Genomic DNA, 17,796 nt, shown 5'->3' with positions numbered 1-17,796 from the left:
GACCACATTATTAAAAAAATTTTGTATCCTTCATTTTCACTTAAATTTAAAAATAAATATTTCTTCAAGCTATAAAAACTCTTCAAAAACATTAAAATTAATAGCCACATTGTGTCTCAAAATTTAGTTAACAATTACTTTATTATTAATGTTTCTATTGTATACATAATATATTGATAAATGTTACTATGAGATATATATATATATATGGGAATTACTGTCCAAAAGTTGGATCGTGTAACGTTGTACCAGCAGTGGATAAGAATAACTAACTCACTGATTTTGTTTCTGCACTGAGTGTTATTTCAGTCTTTGTGAGTTTATTAAATTAGAATTGTGTCTCAGTGTTTGCAGCTTTTTTTCTTTTTCTTTTTCTTTTTCTTTTTTTGAGATGGGATCTTGGTCACCCAGGCTGGATTGCAGTGGCTCAATCATGGCAAACTGCAGCCTAGTCTGCTGGGCTGGAGCCATCTTCCTGCCTCAACCTCCCAAGTAGCTGGGACTACAGGCATGCACCACCACACCTGGCTAATTTAAAATTTTTTTTTGTAGAGAACTAGGTCTCACTATGTTGCCCAGGTTGGTGTCCAACTCCTGAGCTCAAATGATCTTCCCACCGTGGCCTCCCAATGTGCTAGGAGTATAAGCATGAGCCACTGTGTCCAGCTGCAGCTTCTATTTCTTTGATAACTTGTGAGGTTAAAGTTTTTCATGAGTTCATTTATGTTTAGGTAAGTCCGTCCATTTTCTGTTTGTGTTCTAAGGGGATTCATTCTTAACTTTTTATGAAAATTGTTTTGCTCCAAAATATACTTTAAAAATTTTGGCCTAATATTTTTCATGCCTTCCTGATAACACCCTGTGCTCCTTCTTGAGGATCTGATGAAGTGTATAGACAGTGGTCACTCACAGGTGGTTTTTTTTATTATTATACTTTAAGTTCTAGAGTACATGTGCACAACGTAAAGGTTTGTTACATATAGATACATGTGCCAATCTGATGTTTTAAATCCACAGCACATTAAACCTGTTCCCCTTCCATGCCCCAGATGCTAATTAAGCATAACTGGCTGCTACTTCTACATTTGTATGTTCCCTTTTAGGGAACACATTATTCTCTAAATAATTTTCAAATTACTTTGAAAATATTTCTAAAGGAAGTTAGTGAATTTCAACCAACGATTTCTCTCTATGGCAGCGAGGAGAAAGCTCTCCAAATCTACTGAAACTCTCTTCCCCTCTCATTTGTGACCTGAGGTGCTCTCTGGATGTTTCAGCAAAGTGATAGACTATTCCCTGACTGCCATGGCAGCTGTTCTTTTGCTGTCAGGCCTGTGTCAAAATAACGGAATCACTTAAAATAAAAAAAATTGCTGCTCAAAATATCTGAGATCAAAGGCCTCTTATCTGCCTATGCTTGTGAGTGGAAGGAATGAGTTGGAATAATTTTCTTTAAATACAGTGCTCTGGTGCTTTAAAGTACTTTGGCTATTTTTCGGGGAATATGCAAGTTGAAAGAGAGTTGGTATCACTGTTGCGGTATCGTGGTGATGCGCGTGGATTGTTCTTCATGTCCTTTTGTTATCTGCAGTGCTGTGTCACCAAACGCATACAAGAGAGTGGCCTCCTATCATTATGCCCCACACCAGGGTTAATAGTCATTTGAGGACTTAGGCATGTGCATAAAATGTTTTTCTGTGGCACCATCCTGGGTGCAGTCCCAGACCCTGAAACTGGACCTATATTAAGCTTGTAACCTTAAACTGCTGTGGGCACAGTTCTCAGCAGGGTTCACTGCCGTGTGTGGCAGCTGAGAAAGTGGGTTACACACCAGAGGGAATATGGGAGAGCCATGGGCAATCAGCAGTGAGCTGGGGGTGGGGTGTGACTTGGAATCAGAGGGTGATAATTTAGAGACCAAGTTCAAATTGGTCAAAGGGAACAGTAAATCCAGGTCAGTTATAAGGAGACTCTGAGAACCCAGCAAACCCACTTGGAGATGGTGGTGGCCTGTGGAGGGCCTGGAGAAGGCATGAGTCAGGGATCTGTGACTGTAAACCATAGGAACCAACTCTGTAAATCAAGGACTCTATTGGAGTGGGATTGGGGGAGGTATAGATGCTCGCTGTGACAGGGCAGCCTGAGGGTCTAGCACCAGGAGCCTATGGATGACTCTTCAAGGCTCTGCTGTAAGGACAAAGCTGCAGCTGCTTCTGTTATTTCACCCAAGATTCAAAGTCCATGTCTTCATCCCTTCTCCATTCAATAAAGGCTTATTAGTGCTTACAATCAGCACTGCTTAGGCACTGATAATGCATCAGTGAGAAAAACAGTCCTTGTTCTCAATGAGCTGACATTCCAGTGGGAGAGGCAGATAATGAACAAATATATAAAAGTATGCAGTGCAGTGATACGCACCTTGATGAAAACTGCAGCAGGGTGGGTGACAGCGGGATGGAAGCAGGTGGCAGGTGCCATGTGTAGATGTATGGAACACTGTGGCTTCTGTAAGGGATAATATTTGGGCAGAGATCTGGAAGAAGTAAGGGAGTGAGTGAGCCGTGGGCATCTGGGGAAAGATCTTCCAGGGAGAAGGGCATCTGAGTGGCCTGGGTTGGTCACCTGTCTTCTGATGAATCATGGAGGATGGGGCCTCATGAATGATGGGCTATCAGAACTGTGTGCAATAGGGGTGGCCCCCACCACAGTTGAGGGTGGTCGTTCTTTCACTGAATTCTGCCCCAAAACAGAGAGAATGAATGAGAAGGGGAATTGTTTCCACTTCCAAGAGATGGGGACAGCAGGAATGAGGTGGACAGAGAGGCCTTGGACAGCCTCTGGTACTCTGGACTCTCAACTGCATCCCAGTGACTAGTGCAAAAGCAGAGAGGGAAGAGGGTGTGGGAGGAAAGATACAAGTGTTCAGGAGATCCAAAGACGAGTGCCCGGACTCCCTGTTCTAGATGCTGGAGCCTGCTCTCAACAGCACAGTGGACGTGACTTGTTCTTCTCCTGTCTTCTGAGAAACAACAGAAAACCATTTCCAAATGCCATTACATGGTAGGGGAAGCCAGTTCTGTGCTACCATCACCCTCTAGGGCACTCAGAGAAGAGGGGCTGGCAACCTGCACACAGCTGTGTATGCATCGAGGCCCCAAGATGGGAGTAGGGTGCAGGTGGTGGTGGTCACTGTTCTCTGCCTCTCCCTGAGTGTGGTCAGTTGCAATTCCCTGAATATACCATTCACTTTCAAATCTGTGCGCCTTTGCCCACGTGTGCTGCTCAGCCTTTAGTGTCCAGGGTCCATGAAGCCTTCTCTGTCCTCCGTCCCCAACTAATTACAACGCATCATTCCTTTCCCACAGTCCACAGCGTATTATTGGTGCTTGTTGCACCTATTCACTGAACCTTGAATCATAGTGAGTTTTACATGTTTCTTTCCTGGAAGAAAATGCATCAGTTTGATTCACCTTTGCAATGACCCCTCCCTGTCCCAGTACCTTGCATCACAGAGTGCATGGATGAGTGGATGATCTCTGAACTTGCAATGTGAATCCTTATTCAACCTTTTAGGGCATGAGGCCAGGAAGGAGGTGACTCTGCAGCCCTACATGATGCTGGTTTTGACTGGGTCCCTCAGTTTCCCAGGTCCAGGAATATCTGCCTGACTGACCACCGTTAGGAACTCCAGAATCATTTCTTCTCCTTCCTTTTTCCTTTCCTTTCCTTTCCTTTCCTTTCCTTTCCTTTCCTTTCCTTTCCTTTCCTTTCCTTTCCTTTCCTTTCCTTTCCTTTCTTTTCCTTTCCTTTCCTTTCCTTTCTTTTCTTCCCTTTCCTTTCTCCTCCCTCCCTCCTTTTTCTCTTTTCTTTTCTTTTCTCTCTCTCTGTCATCCAGGCTGAAGTGCATGCAGTGGTGTAATTATAGCTTACTGCACCCTCAACCCCCATCACCCCACGGGCTGGAGGGATCCTTCCACTTCAGCCTCCCAAATAGCTGGGACTAGAGGCATGTGCCACCACACCTGGCTAATTTTTAAACTTTTTGTAGAGACGAAGTCTCACTACGTTGCCCAGGGTGGTCTTCAACTCCTGGACTCAAGTGATCCTCCTGCCTTGACCTCCCAGAGTGCTGGGATTATATTCCAGAATCATTTCTTGTGATTCAGGGGCATAGGTTTCCAGGCAGGTTGAATTATTTAATATAGATTGTAGAGTTCAGAGAGTTGTTCCCCGAGGTTGCAGCTGATTCCATGGAACAACCCTGTTTGAGATAATCCCTGATGCAGCCTTGTTGGGTTTTTGTGGTGAAGAGGGAGGAGGGTCTCTGAATTCTGCCAGGAATGGGGCGGCAGCCTTGATAAGTGGTGAAGTAGCTCCCGGAGAATGTTGCAGGGTGCAATTTCTCCCCATCTCTGGAGCAGCCATTGGGAAGGTCAACCCATAGGACCCTCCCCAGGGCCAGGCTGGAGCTGAATAAAGAGCCCTCTGGTCCGTCTTAGTGTCAGCAGTTATTCATCAGAGAACTTGGATTAGAACTCACATTTCTCATTACTGGATAATGTGAGAGAGCAAGCATAGGTTCCAGCTAATCCAACATGCCATGTGCTGAGTGAGCTTGAGTCCTGGAGAGAATGAACTCTAAGCCTCTCAGGCTACCATCCTTCACCCATTGGACGAGCCCGAGGGGCAGCTGGGGCAGCAGCGACAGAGACCTCTGAGCGAGATATGCCCAGAAGAAGTGTGATGCTGCACCCAGCTTCTCATGAGCAATCACCAAAACTGATCACAAAATAAGCACCGCATAAGAGAAGAGTAAGATAAACACTGTTAAAGGAGATAATATAAGAAGACTAAAAAGGAAAGAAAAACCATTCAACACTAAAAATAAGGTAAAATTAAGGAATATAACAAAAGTTTAAAGTTCTAAAATCAAGATAATTGCTACAAATAAATTTAGCCTCATACGAACAGCACTAAAAAAGTAGGCAAACTTAAAAGTATGAGAGATAGAAAGTAAGAACACATTCAAAAGAAAAACATGAAAGTTAATTTTTAAAATATAACACCCCAGGAAAATGTTTTAAAAGATAAAATACATTTAAAATGATGTAAGATCAGGTGGGGTGTGGTGGTTCACACCTGTAATCCCAGCACTTTGGGAGGGTGAGGTGGGCAGATCACTTGAGGTCAGAAGTTCAAGAGCAGCCTGGCCAACATGGTGAAACCTCATCTCTAGTAAAAATGCAAAATTAGCTGGGCGTGGTGGCAGGAGCCTGTAATCCCAGCTACTCAGGAGGCTGAGGCAGGAGAATCACTTGAACCCGGGAGGCGGAAGTCGCAGTGAGCCAAGGTTGCACCACTGCACTCCAGCCTGGGTGACAAGAGTGAAACTCCATCTAAAATAAAATAAAATAAAAAAGTAAGATCAAAAGCTAAAAGTGAAAGAGAGATTAGAGTATAATAAAGGTGAAATCTGCAGGAGAAAGTTAAAAATGTGATGGTAAATGGGATTAAAAATAGCAGTTAATGTGCTTTAATGCCAAAAGCAGAGGTGATCATAGAATAAGGGGAAGAGTCATTTAAGAAGAAAATTAAATACAAGTTCTGGTAAGGTCCAGGAGCTTGGGGCCGATCAGTGCAGGAAATACTGTGGGAGGTGGGCAGCGAGGAGGCAGCTAGGAAGCTGTAGCAGGGCCAGGCTTCTCGAGAGCCGCCTCTCGACTGGGGCAGCTGTGAGGTCCGAGGCCAGAGTGAGCTGGGGAGCTGGCTTCCCCTCGTGGAAGGTGGCCTTTTTGGAAGGGTCTGAAAAGATCAGAAACCCTTCCCATCATAAGTGGCTTCTTAACTCCACGAAAGTACACAGCTGAGCTGGGAATGATTTACAATGATACACAATCAATGATTTGTAAATCAATGATTTATAATGATTGTGCATATGTGGGTGGGTGTCGCAATCTTTACGTTGGGATCTGCTTCACTGAAAAAATTTAACTAACTAATTAATTAATTATAAAATAATAAAGACGGAGTCTCACTCTGTTGCCCAGGCTAGTCTTGAACTCGTGGGCTCAAGTGATCCTCCCACTTCGGCCTCCCGAAGTATTGGGATTCCAGGTGTGAGATACCGTGCCCGGCCGGGATCTAGTTCTTTGCAGCATATGCATAATAAAGCTTCAAATAGGTCATACAATCTTCAGAGCAATAATCTCAGCTAGATATCTGTAACAGCATAAAGCTGGCATCCATAGGGGAGTATTCTATGAAGTATGAGATAACCACATCATGAGGCACCATTTAGATACAGCAAATGTTATAGAAGAATACTTACTGACATAGAAAAAGCTTGAGATCGTTACATGAAAAAACAGAACTATAGAACAATAATTACTGTGTAATTCTAACTATTTAAACAGTTTATACAGTAGATGAACATATGAATAGTACAAAATATTTATTACTGTTGTTAATATGGTATTATTTGGGTAGTAGAGATTATGCTGATTTTTTAAAATTATTTTTTGTGCTCTTGAGAGTTCTCCCTAAATGAATCCATCTTATATTTAGTAATCAGTAGGAAAAACCCTAAAGTTTAATTTAAAATAATTATAGAAACAGGCATAGACACGCACGTGTTCAGCTCCAGAAAGATACCTTGCACTGGCCCTTTTGCAAGGAAAGAGAGGCTGGATGTTCTCTTTCCCAACTCCCATCTCCCCAGCCTGTCACAAAAACCAGTTCCTGAATCAAAAATAGTGACTCCAGAAGAGATAACTTATTAAGACAACCTAAAGGTGTTAAGTATGTCATGTATTAAGTAATGTATGTATGTTATCTACACAAAATTAATATTTAATAATATTTATTAGAGAACGAGTAGGTAATTATTCAACATAAAAATCCAACTTAGTATTTTTTTCAATGTTTATTATATTAAGCATGTTACATGCATCACCTTATTAGGGCTCAGAGAGAGTAACTTTTGACAAGGCACAGGTGTGGGCGCAGGGCTCTGATCTGATCTGAGGATGTTCACTTCAGTGCTTCCTGTGTCAATAGTTCAGTATTTTAGGTTTTGGGGCAGATTCAGAAAAGTGTGATTCATGTTGCCTGCCCTCAAAGTCTGTCTAACCTAGCTGGAAAGATGAAAAAAAGTGATGAATGGGTGTGTAGTGATAATACAACAACATAATACAGTGGGCAGTGCAGATAATACTTGATGTGAGCCCCTAGGACAGACATTCCTGTGGCCTGTGTGGGTCAGGCGAGGCCTCAGTGAAGCACTGGGCTTTCAAGGATGGGGAGTGTAGCCCATGTGGGTCACTGAGCTAGCTCTAGGTCGAGTGTACATAGGATGTTCTGGAGAAAGAATGACCATGCGACCAGCAGACTCTGGGGACTCGGTCAAGCCTGAAGGGATGGTACCACAAGATGCCAGTTTGCTGACTGAGTGAACGAGGTGGAAGCACAGTCAGGAGAGAAATCATGTCCGAGGCCGAGGGAGGCAGGCTGTGGTCAAGGTGAGGACAGACATGTTAGATGAGCAGTGAAGTGAGAGCAAGAGAAGGGAAAGAGCAATGATATGGTTGCAGGTGGGTCGGTATCTGCTAGGGACTGAATTGTGTCCCCCAAGGATTCATATGTCGAAGCCTTGACCTCCAGTATGATTGTATGTGGAGAGGGAGCCTATAGGGAGGTTGTTAAGGTGAGATGAGGTCATGTGCCTGGTCCCTAATCTATAAGGTCCTTATAAGAAGAGGAAGAGATGCCAGAATGCTCTCTCCCTGCTTGTGTAGGGAGAGGAGGACGCAGCAAGAAGGTAGCCATCCACAAGCCAGGAAGAGAGGCCTCCTCAGAAGGCAGTGCTGATGGCACCTTGATCTTAGACTCCACCCTCTTAAACTGAGGAAATCAATGTCAGTTTCTTAAGCCACCCAGTGTGTGGTATTTTGTCATGGCAGCCTGAGATGACCAATACAGTCTAAATCTATATAAGTCTAAGTCTGTGACTATGGGCAAATAACGAAATAACAGGCATTCCTTTGATGTGTAACCTGTACATCTTGCCAAGGTTGGGAGGAGGTACATCCAGACAAAGGTGGAACCAGAGATATGGGATAAGAAATAAGGGGCATGGTCATTCTTTTGATCATGGTATGTAATCAATCCATAAAAAATTCGTATTGAATGCCTCCCATGTCCAAAGAGGCAAGGTCTTACTCTGTTGCACAGGCTGGAGTGCAGTGGAATGATCATGACTCATGCAGCCTTGACCTCCCAAACTCAGGTGATCCTCCCACTTCAGCCAGTACTACAGGTGTGTGCCACCATGCCTGGCTAGTATTTGTATTTTTGGTGCAGATGGGGTTTCACCATGTTGGTCAGGCTGGTCTCCAACTCCCGACCTCATGATCCACCTGCCTTGGCCTCCCAAAGTGCTGGGATTACAGGTATGAGCCACCGTGCCCGGCCTAAAACAGCTTATTCTTATATAGCCTGTGTGCCAGGCATTCCACATGCTTTACAGGTATTAACTCCTTTCATGCCTATGATAACCCTGTGAGTCAATACTTCTACCATCTCAGCTTTACAGATGAGGAAATGGGCTCAGAGAGCTTAAGCAACTTGCTCAAGGTCCTAAGATTGTTGAGAATTGGAGCTGAGATTTGAGCACATGATTTTGGAGTCTGTGCTTTATCCACTACGTAGTACTAGGTAGGATGTGATTCCTGCTGTCAAGGATGCAGAGCTTCTTGAAAAGATAAGAGATAACTATTTGACAGGATAAATATAAATAAAAAGTAGGGCACATTTAATCTCAAATGAATGGAATGATTTAGCGTGCTCTCAGAGGTGAGTGGGCACTCCACTGCCTGTGAGATAATCCAATGGGGTGTAGGAAGGACAGATTGGAGCTTCTATTTATATTTATATTACTGGTTCATTGAATAGCCCAAACTTCCAAGTTCTTCATCAAAAGAGAAAACCAATGACGGTGTAATCAGATCTGATGGGACACGGTCAAAAAACATGAATGTATCAACTTCACCGCATGAAATATGGGTTGATAGCTGCTGTTCTTAGCTAAGATGTCGGGAGCTGGTGTACACTGAGGAAGAGTTTCATCATGACATCTACTGTTATTCATGACAGTAGAGTGTTCACTGGCCGCATGGGAGCAGTGAGAGTAACGAGCATGTGAGTGCAGAGGGCTGTGTGCCTCCTCCACGTGCGGGGCACTGGGGACACAGCAGTGAGCACCACTGACAAGCATCTCTTGAGGAGCTTATGCTCCAGTTGGAGAAGACAGATGATAAGCAAGATGGACAAAGGAAATATGTAGTGTTAGGTGGTGATATATACTAAGGAGAAAAATAAAGCGGGAAAAGAGGTGGTAAGAATTGGGGAAAGAGTCTTTAATTTTTAAATAAGGTGGCCATGTCAGGAGTCAGTGAGAAGGAACTGTTTGAGTAACTACCTGGAGGGAGTGAGTGAAGGAACCGTGTGGCCATGTGGTGGGGAAGAGCATTCAAAACACACACACACACATACATACACGCATGCATACACACACAAACACACACACGTGCACACAGAGCAACTGCTAAGACCCTAAGGCGCAGATGTGCCTGGAAGGTTAAAGAACGAAGAGACCAGTATGACTGGAGCCTAGGGAACAGGGAGTGATGAGAGACGAAGCGGGGAGATAAAGGAGAGGCTGCACATGTGTCGGCAGGTCCCTGTAGCTACACGTGGGTTTCGGGCTGCGAGTGGGATGGGAAGGCACTGGAGGGTGTGAGCCAAGAAGTGACATGATCTGGCTCATGTTTCTAGAGGATATTAAGGCTGCTGTGTTGAAATACATTGTAGGGAAGTAAGGGCAGAAGCCAGGGGACCAGCTGGAAGGCCTAGGGTAATTTTCCAGATGAGCCTGGACCAGAGTATTAGCTATGGAGGTGAGGAGAAGGAGCTGGATGCTGGATATAATTTGATGGGAGAACCAACAGGATTTACTGATGCATTCGAAGTGAGCTGTGAGAGAGACTGATAGTACCTACACATCACACAGAAAAACTTCCATTCGAGATAAATGCTTAAAACCTTTTACTTCTAGAGATGCGTGATGGAGTGTGAAGGCTGCTAGAATAGACAAAAAAGAGTCTACAGGGATTCTGAGGAGAAAGGCCACTCAGAGGAGGACAGTCAGGGGTGGACTTGATTGGACCTTGAAGAATGGGTAGGATCCAGAGAGTTGGAAAGGCCCAGGCAGGGTATGGTGAGGTCAGCAAAGGAAGGGACCTGGTTCCTCCTAGGCCTGTGCTAATCATGGAGCCTGGAGTACAGGCTTTAGATCTTACAGTTTTAAGATAGAATGGTAGCAGGAGGCCAGTTTGTCCGGCACTTGAACTCCAGGTGGGGCAGTTTAGAACTTTACCTTCAGTCAGTAGGAATGACTGGGAGTTTTTGACTGGGGGAGTTGAGTGGTACGGGTTGGCTTCAACAATTTGCTTCTCTTGTAAGCTCTGACTGAGAACCATTGGTTAATATATATAATTTATATAATATATATAATACACACACAGAGTAATATACATATACACACATTCTTATATAACTGTAATATATAGTTATATATTCATATGTATACATATATAATTGCGATATACAGTAATTATACACATATACACATATATGTAGGTGTATATGTATGCGTATGTGTGCCGTGTGTGTGTGTATATATGTATCTAAATACACACAGGCACACATATACATGCATATACATACACAGGCACACATATACATACATATATACACACACAGGCACACAGATATATATGGGAATGATTCCATTGGACTTGCTTGCTATATAATAGAAATAAATGTTTCTGGTTACACTGACAAATTTTAAAAAGCTTTATCTATATTTTAGGGAGTAGTTAGGGTTTTTTTTGGTGAATGCTATTTAATGAATTTTCCTCTCACTGGATAATTGTGTGTCTGGCCAATACACATCCTGCACAATTCCGTTTGCCACTCCAAGATGTTATCCTCAGGTGCCCTGGCATAAACAGTATGGCGGAAATACCCTTTTCCCTGTCTGTGTTTGTAAGATAGCCTCTTTCATGCCAGAAGAACTATTTTGGGAGAATGATTCATGTCACATTTTGGCCTCATTACAGTTTTAAGTTGTAAATGATGCCGGTTTGCCTGGAGGTGTAAACATAAGTGTTATCTTCATATGCATATGGGAATACCTGTAACAGAAAAAGTACTTTCTATTCTTGAGTTACAGTCTAGGTTATAAACAAAGAGATTAACAAGATCTTTATCAAAATTCTAATTTTATTGATGAGAAGCATACTTCCGAAAGAGTACCAGTTACCTGTGGCTCTGCCTCCATTCTCCATTTCCAATCACAGATGGAGAGTCAAAGAACTTAATGTCTTATTGTTATGAGCAGATGATTCTATAAAATAAACACTGTGCTTTCTCTTTTGAAATAGTGTGAAAAGTGAGAGCAGGTGTTAAATTACTGTCTTGCTGTTTGTGGTTAAAAGTAACAGGAGGTACAAAAATCATTCAAAGTGTATTTAGGTGTGAATGATAAAGTAAGGTGAAGCCATTCTAATTATTCCAGTTTGCTTTCTGGTAACTTTAAAGGATGTGGCAAAGCTTCCTTATTTACTCAGTGGTTAACAATGTATGACGACATTAGAAATGAGGAACACTTAACATCTGAGTTCATTACCAGGCCTTGTACACAACAGTGCCATAAAAGTGTTTATTGGCTGGGTGTGGTGACTCACATCTGTAATCCCAGCACTTTGGGAGGCTGAGGTGGGTGTATCACGAGGTCAGGAGTTCGCGACCAGCCTGGCCAACATGGTGAAACTCTGTCTCTACTAAAAGTACAAAAATTAGCCCAGCACGATGGCAGGCGCCTGTAATCCCAGCTACTGGGGAGGCTGAGGCAGGATAATCGCTTGAACCAGGGCGGCAGAGGTTACAGTGAGCCAAGATCACGCCACTGCACTCCAGCCTGGGCGACAAAGAATCTGTATCAAAAAAAAAAAAAAAAGTGTTTATTGATTTGTCCCCAGATAACTGAGTTCAAATAGGAAAAAATTAGGTTTGGAATGTGGCTAGATTTTTCTATGATTCTCAAGGAATTACATACCCTATCTTAAAATTTTAAAATTGACAAAATATTACTTATTTTATAATTTTAAACTATAAAAGTGAAAATTGAAAAACAAAAAATTAAAGGAATGCTAATGGATTTGTTGTTGTTTGCTATACATCCTTTTTTTTTTTTTTTTTGGCATCTTGCTCAGTTTCCCAGCCTGGAGTGCAGTGGTGTGATCTTGCCTCACTACAATCTCTGCCCACTAAGTTCAAGTGATTTTCCCACCTCGGCCTCCCGCGTAGCTGGGATTACAGGTGCACATCACCATGCCCAGCTGATTTTTGTATTTTTAGTAGAAATGGGGTTTCACCATGTTGGCCAGGCTGGTCTCAAACTCCTGACCTCAAGTGATCCACCTGCCTCAGCCTCCCAAAGTTCTGGGATTACAGGCGTGAGCCACTGCACCTGGCCTGTTTTTTTTTTTTTTTTTTTTTTTTTGAGATGGAGGTTCGCTCTTGTTGCCCAGGCTGGAGTGTGATGGCGTCGTCTTGGCTCTCTGCAACCTCCACCTCCCAGGTTCAAGCGATTCTCCTGCCTCAGCCTCCTAAGTAGCTAGGAGTACAGGCACGTGCCACCACAGTGGCTAATTTTGTATTTTTAGTAGAGATGGGGTTTCACCATGTTAGCCAGGTTGCTCTCGAACTCCTGACCTCAGGTGATCCACCAGCCTTGGCCTCCCAAAGTGTTGGGATTACAGACGTGAGCCACCGTGCCTGGCCTATATGCACATTTTGATGGCAAGTTTTTTGGATACAGTGACAACCTTTTTGATTCACTGACAGTGAGACATACTCTCCCCACTCCCTTGGGCATGTGCTTTAAAAAATTATTTTCTGGTTCATCTGTGGTTGGTGCTTTCCATTTGGAACTTTTGACCCATGCCATTTAGGCAGATTTATTCATATTTGAATAAGATTCTTCAATTAACAGTAAACCAAATGCATTGTAACATCTTATTTAATTCTAAAGTGGTGGTTTGAAAAAATATTAGCAATTTGAGGACACTTAAGCAGTTTTGTCAATTCAGCTGAATCCAGCCTCATAGCAAAATCTGGCCTTGAATTCCCCCATCCTGCTAGAATCTTCTAACTATGATGAGTGACACCTACTTTTTTCTTTTTTTTTCTTTATGTTAGACATAAAAAAAAAATCTTCTCTTGGTTATTCAGTGACTGCCTCATTAACTAGCCTGGGTTTCTACTTCTAGAAATTAGAATTTAGTGGTTCTGGATTGGGGCCCAAACACCTATATTAAAAAACAGGGCCGGGTGCCGTGGCTCATGCCTGTAATCCTAGTACTTCGGGAGGCCGAGGTGGGTGGATCACGAGGTTAGGAGATCGAGACCATCCTGGCTAACACGGTGAAATCCCGTCTCTAAAAACACACAAAACTGGCTGGGCGTGGTGGCGGGCGCCTGTAGTCCCAGCTATTCGGGAGGCTGAGGAAGGAGAATGGCTTGAACCCGGGAGGCGGAGCTTGCAGTGAGCTGAGATCCAGCCACTGCACTCCAGCCTGGGCGACAGAGCGAGATCGTCTCAAAAAACAAACAAACAAACAAACAAACAAACAAACAAAACAAAAGCCACCAAAAAAGCTCTCCCAATGATTCTGATGCTCTAAGAGGACAATGGGTAAATAAAGGGCAAGCTTCAAAACCAAGATGTAAACATGGACACAAATCTCCGAAGGTCCCCTTTTTTGAAAGTTAACTGGATTGAACTGTGACGTGTCTATGGTATGACAGTGAAATGAGAGAACTCCTAACATGTAATGAAACGTTGCTGTATTTCACATTTCCCCTTCTGTCTTCTCAGCCATCATGTATGTCATGGGAGCACTTGGCCCTGCAGTGGGATATTTATTAGGTGGACTTCTTATTGGTTTTTATGTTGATCCCAGAAATCCTGTTCACCTTGACCAGAATGACCCTCGTTTCATTGGAAACTGGTAAGTTCTGTTCTCTAATTTTTAAATTTCACTTCTTACTAACGATAGTTAAAATAAGAGTACATTTGTATTTAAAATTTTTCCAATAGGGAGACAAAAAATAGCTGAAAGGTGTCTGGGAAGGGGTGACAGGCAGGATAATAACATCCCAAAGAAAGCTACATCCTAATCCCCAGAACCTATGAATATGTTATCTTACATGGCAAAAGGGACATTGCAAATGTGATTAAGGACTCTGAGATTATTTTAGATGACCTGGGTGGGCCCAATGTAATCAAAGGAAAGAACGAGGCAGGAGGGCAAGAATCAGAGAAGGAGATTTGCTGATTGAAGCACAGGTTGGAGTGATGTGCCTTGAAGATGGAGGAAGGGGCTGCGAGCAAAGAATGCAGGTGGACTCTAGAAGCTGGAAAAGCAAGGAAATGGGCTCTTCCCCAGCCTCCAGAAGGCACGCAGCCCTTTCAGCCATTTTACACTTCTGACCTCCACAACTGTCACATGAATCAGATTGTGTTCCTGAAGCCACTTCTTATAGCAGGGAGCTTATACAGAGGGTTTGGGGACACTGGCTTAATCCGCATTCTTCAGGTTTGGGGTGCTTCCTTTATAGCAGAGTGAAGGAAAACGACTGCTGTGGCTGTGTGGGGACTTTCCTGCTGACTTTAATCACACCTTTCAGTATCTTTTCTGTGCCTTAAAAAAAAATGCATTGTTTTCACTTTCTTATTGTATTTGTGTGTCTGCTTTACAACCCTTTCCCACTGCCTGGAATGCCAGTCCTGCTTTTCCATTGTCACACTCTCAGTGACCCTTTTTTCCTGCTAATATTTTGTTTCCTCACGTGTGCTAGAGATTTAGCTGCTTTCTCGCTTCCTAGGACTTAACTGTCCTGCAAAATAAGTGATGCTTAGGACTCAGAATGAGAACTTCAACTTTGGATGTTATGTTATTTATCCAAATAACAGAGTCGTGTTTGAGTTCTTGCAGTCCTCAACTTGAACATAATAAGTTATTTTTTACAATTGCAAGCACTAACTGAAAATATTGGTGTCCTGAATTCATTTCATGTGGGTTAGCAATATATATACATTGATAAGGCATTTTCACTTTATAGTAAAGAGAATACTTCAGTATTAGACAAGATACGTGCCAAGTAATTACTCACTTTTTTTTGGAACATAGATGCACATGAAGAAAGTAATTACTTTCTAAAGAGTGTCTTAGAGTACTTTGTTTCCTCTGTGTTTCATTACATGATAATAACATTGTAACTCTGAGGTTGGTAGGAATAATGTTTAACACACTATTGATTTTCAAAGCAGCTAACAGATATCAGTTGTTATACACACTTCCTATTTTCATAAGTAATGCTCTTTGAAGTTGGAAGTGTTATGTCTGGTAGAATTTTTAAATCATACAGAAAGGAGTTCCCCTGTCAGCGTTAGGGAAGTAACACAGGAGTTTTAAGTTCTTGACTCATAGTGAAATTTCTGGTCTTGTCTGTTTTCTTTCCAGTTCTGAAATAAATCAGAGTAGAGACTTTTTTCATTGTCAGAAAACCAGATTAATTAACTCTATTTATGAACATCCAGCATATGTTCTGTGTTCTATTTAGAGGTCCTTAAGGAGGGCACAGTGACAGGGAAACATCTGGAGGGAAAGATGGGGAGAACCAACTCGGGTAGGGAGAAGGAGGGAAGGCAGGAGCTTTAGTCTTACTAGTGCTTTATGCTGTCTTTTGAACTGTTTTTAGGAGACGTTAGTCCAGTTGGCAGCAAAATTGAGAGATGGGGGCTGGGTATGGTGGCTCATGCCTGTAATCCCAACACTTTTGGAGGCCGAGGCAGGTGGATCACTTGAAGGTCAGGAGTTTGAGATCACCCTGGCCAACGTGGCGAGCCTCCATCTCTACTAAAAATACAAAAAATTAGCCAGGTGTGGTGGCGCATGCCTGTAGTCCCAGCTACTTGAGAGGCTGAGGCAGGAGAATCGCTTGAACCTGGGAGGCGGAGGTTGCAGTGAGCTGAGATCATGCCGTTGCACTCCAGCCTGAGTGACAGAGTGAGACTCTATCTCAAAATAAATAAATAATAAATAAATAAAATTGAGAGATGAAGAGTATATGACCCTGAAGCCATATTCCCCTGGGTTTATTTTTTTTTATTTTATTTTTTTTTTTGATTTTGTTTTTTTTTTCCCCTGGGTTTAAACCCTAGTCTGCCACCTAATACCTATGTGACCTTGGGGAAGTTACTCTGTGCCTCAGTTTTTATAATCCATAAAAGAAGGTAGTTATGGTACTTATTATCATAGGGTCATTGTGAGGAATGAATGAGTTTATATGTCTGGCACTCTAAGTTGTTCCTGCTGTACAGTATGTGTTAGCTATTCAGTCCTTTGAATTTAATCAGCGCTGAAGTAATTTTACCCATTTTTAATGGCTCAATGTTAGTTCTACACATGATAAAGACTGTCAATATAGAAACATATAATGAGGGTCTATTTAAACACAAATTTGAATTTTATTGAGTAACTACTTGTAACAGGCTTCTACCTTGAACAAAGACAGTTATTTGATGCAATGTTATTTTATATGATGTCTAGCAGCAGTGATAAGTTTTCAATAGGTATATGATGAGAGGGAGAAGACGGAAGGAAGGAATGAATAATGCTAAAATGTATTGGGTGCTTATTTTGTGTCCAGCATTATATTAAGCTCTACAAACATTCTCATTTAAGCCTTGTAACAACCATAGGTAGTCACTGGTATTATGTGCATTTTGCAGCTGAGGAAATTGGTGTTCAGGGAGTTCAATAATTTTCCATAGGCCTCAGAGTCAGTGAGAGCTGAGAAAAGAAACTGACTCCAGAGCAGAGCTCTCAGTCTATTCTCTTACTGGCCCCCTTAGTGAATGGTCTCTGAGTCACGGTTCATGAAAGGGATTTAGGTAGCTTGGCTTTTCAAGTGTAGCTAGTATTGATGTGTCTTTTTCCAACATGTAGTGCACACTTTCTTGTCTCACTCAGCTTTTCTCAGAGTCCTCTTTAGCATCATTATTATATCACGTGTTGTATCGATGTTATTTGAGACTGTTGAAGAATGAGAGTCGGTTTGCTCTGCTTTGAAGTGACCCCACACTTTAATATTATTTTTGTATTATTTTTGTTTATTTGCTATATTTCTCCTCTTCCTGTTACGCACCTTCACTTTGGGCTATTACAAGTAAATTTTTAATGTTTGCATATAATTTTAAGTCAATGGCTGGGGCTGGGATGGGCAGGGAGGCTGAGTGCAATGCTATGTAAAAAGCATGCCAGGTGCGGTGGCTCACACTTATAATCCCAGCAGTTTGGGAGGCTGAGGTGGGCAGATCACTTGAGCCCAGGAGTTCAAGACCAACCTGGGCAACATAGTGAGACCCCCCCACTTCTCAAAAAAAAAAAAAAAAAATTAGCCACTGTGCCTGTAGTCCTAGCTATTTGGTAGGCTCACGTGGAAGGATCACTTGAGCTCGGGAGGTCAAGGCTGCCGTGAGCCATGATTGTACCACTGAACTCCAGCCTGGGCGACAGAGTGAGGCACTGTCTCTAAAGAAAAAAAAATCAAAATAAATAAATTAATTAATTAAAAAGCAAAGCAACCACACAAAGCTAGCTATCATGA

The 17,796-nt window shown here is 42.5% G+C and overlaps 1 protein-coding gene across 3 annotated transcripts in view; it reads left to right on the top strand.

Annotated features, from left to right (window-relative positions):
* Positions 1 to 17,796, top strand: part of SLCO5A1 (solute carrier organic anion transporter family member 5A1) — a 161,992-nt gene that overhangs the window by 54,066 nt on the left and 90,130 nt on the right. For all 3 annotated transcript variants that reach the window (XM_009213168.4, XM_003902846.4, XM_021942411.2), the window contains one exon: positions 14,000 to 14,132. In XM_009213168.4, coding sequence (XP_009211432.1) covers positions 14,000 to 14,132 — 133 coding nt within the window. The remainder of the gene's footprint in view (positions 1 to 13,999; positions 14,133 to 17,796) is intronic.

Source organism: Papio anubis, chromosome 8 (assembly GCF_008728515.1).
Source record: "Papio anubis isolate 15944 chromosome 8, Panubis1.0, whole genome shotgun sequence".
In the NCBI taxonomy this organism is placed as follows: domain Eukaryota; kingdom Metazoa; phylum Chordata; class Mammalia; order Primates; family Cercopithecidae; genus Papio; species Papio anubis.
The sequence above is the reverse complement of the archived record's forward strand: the minus strand, read 5'-3'. Positions and strand labels throughout refer to the sequence as shown.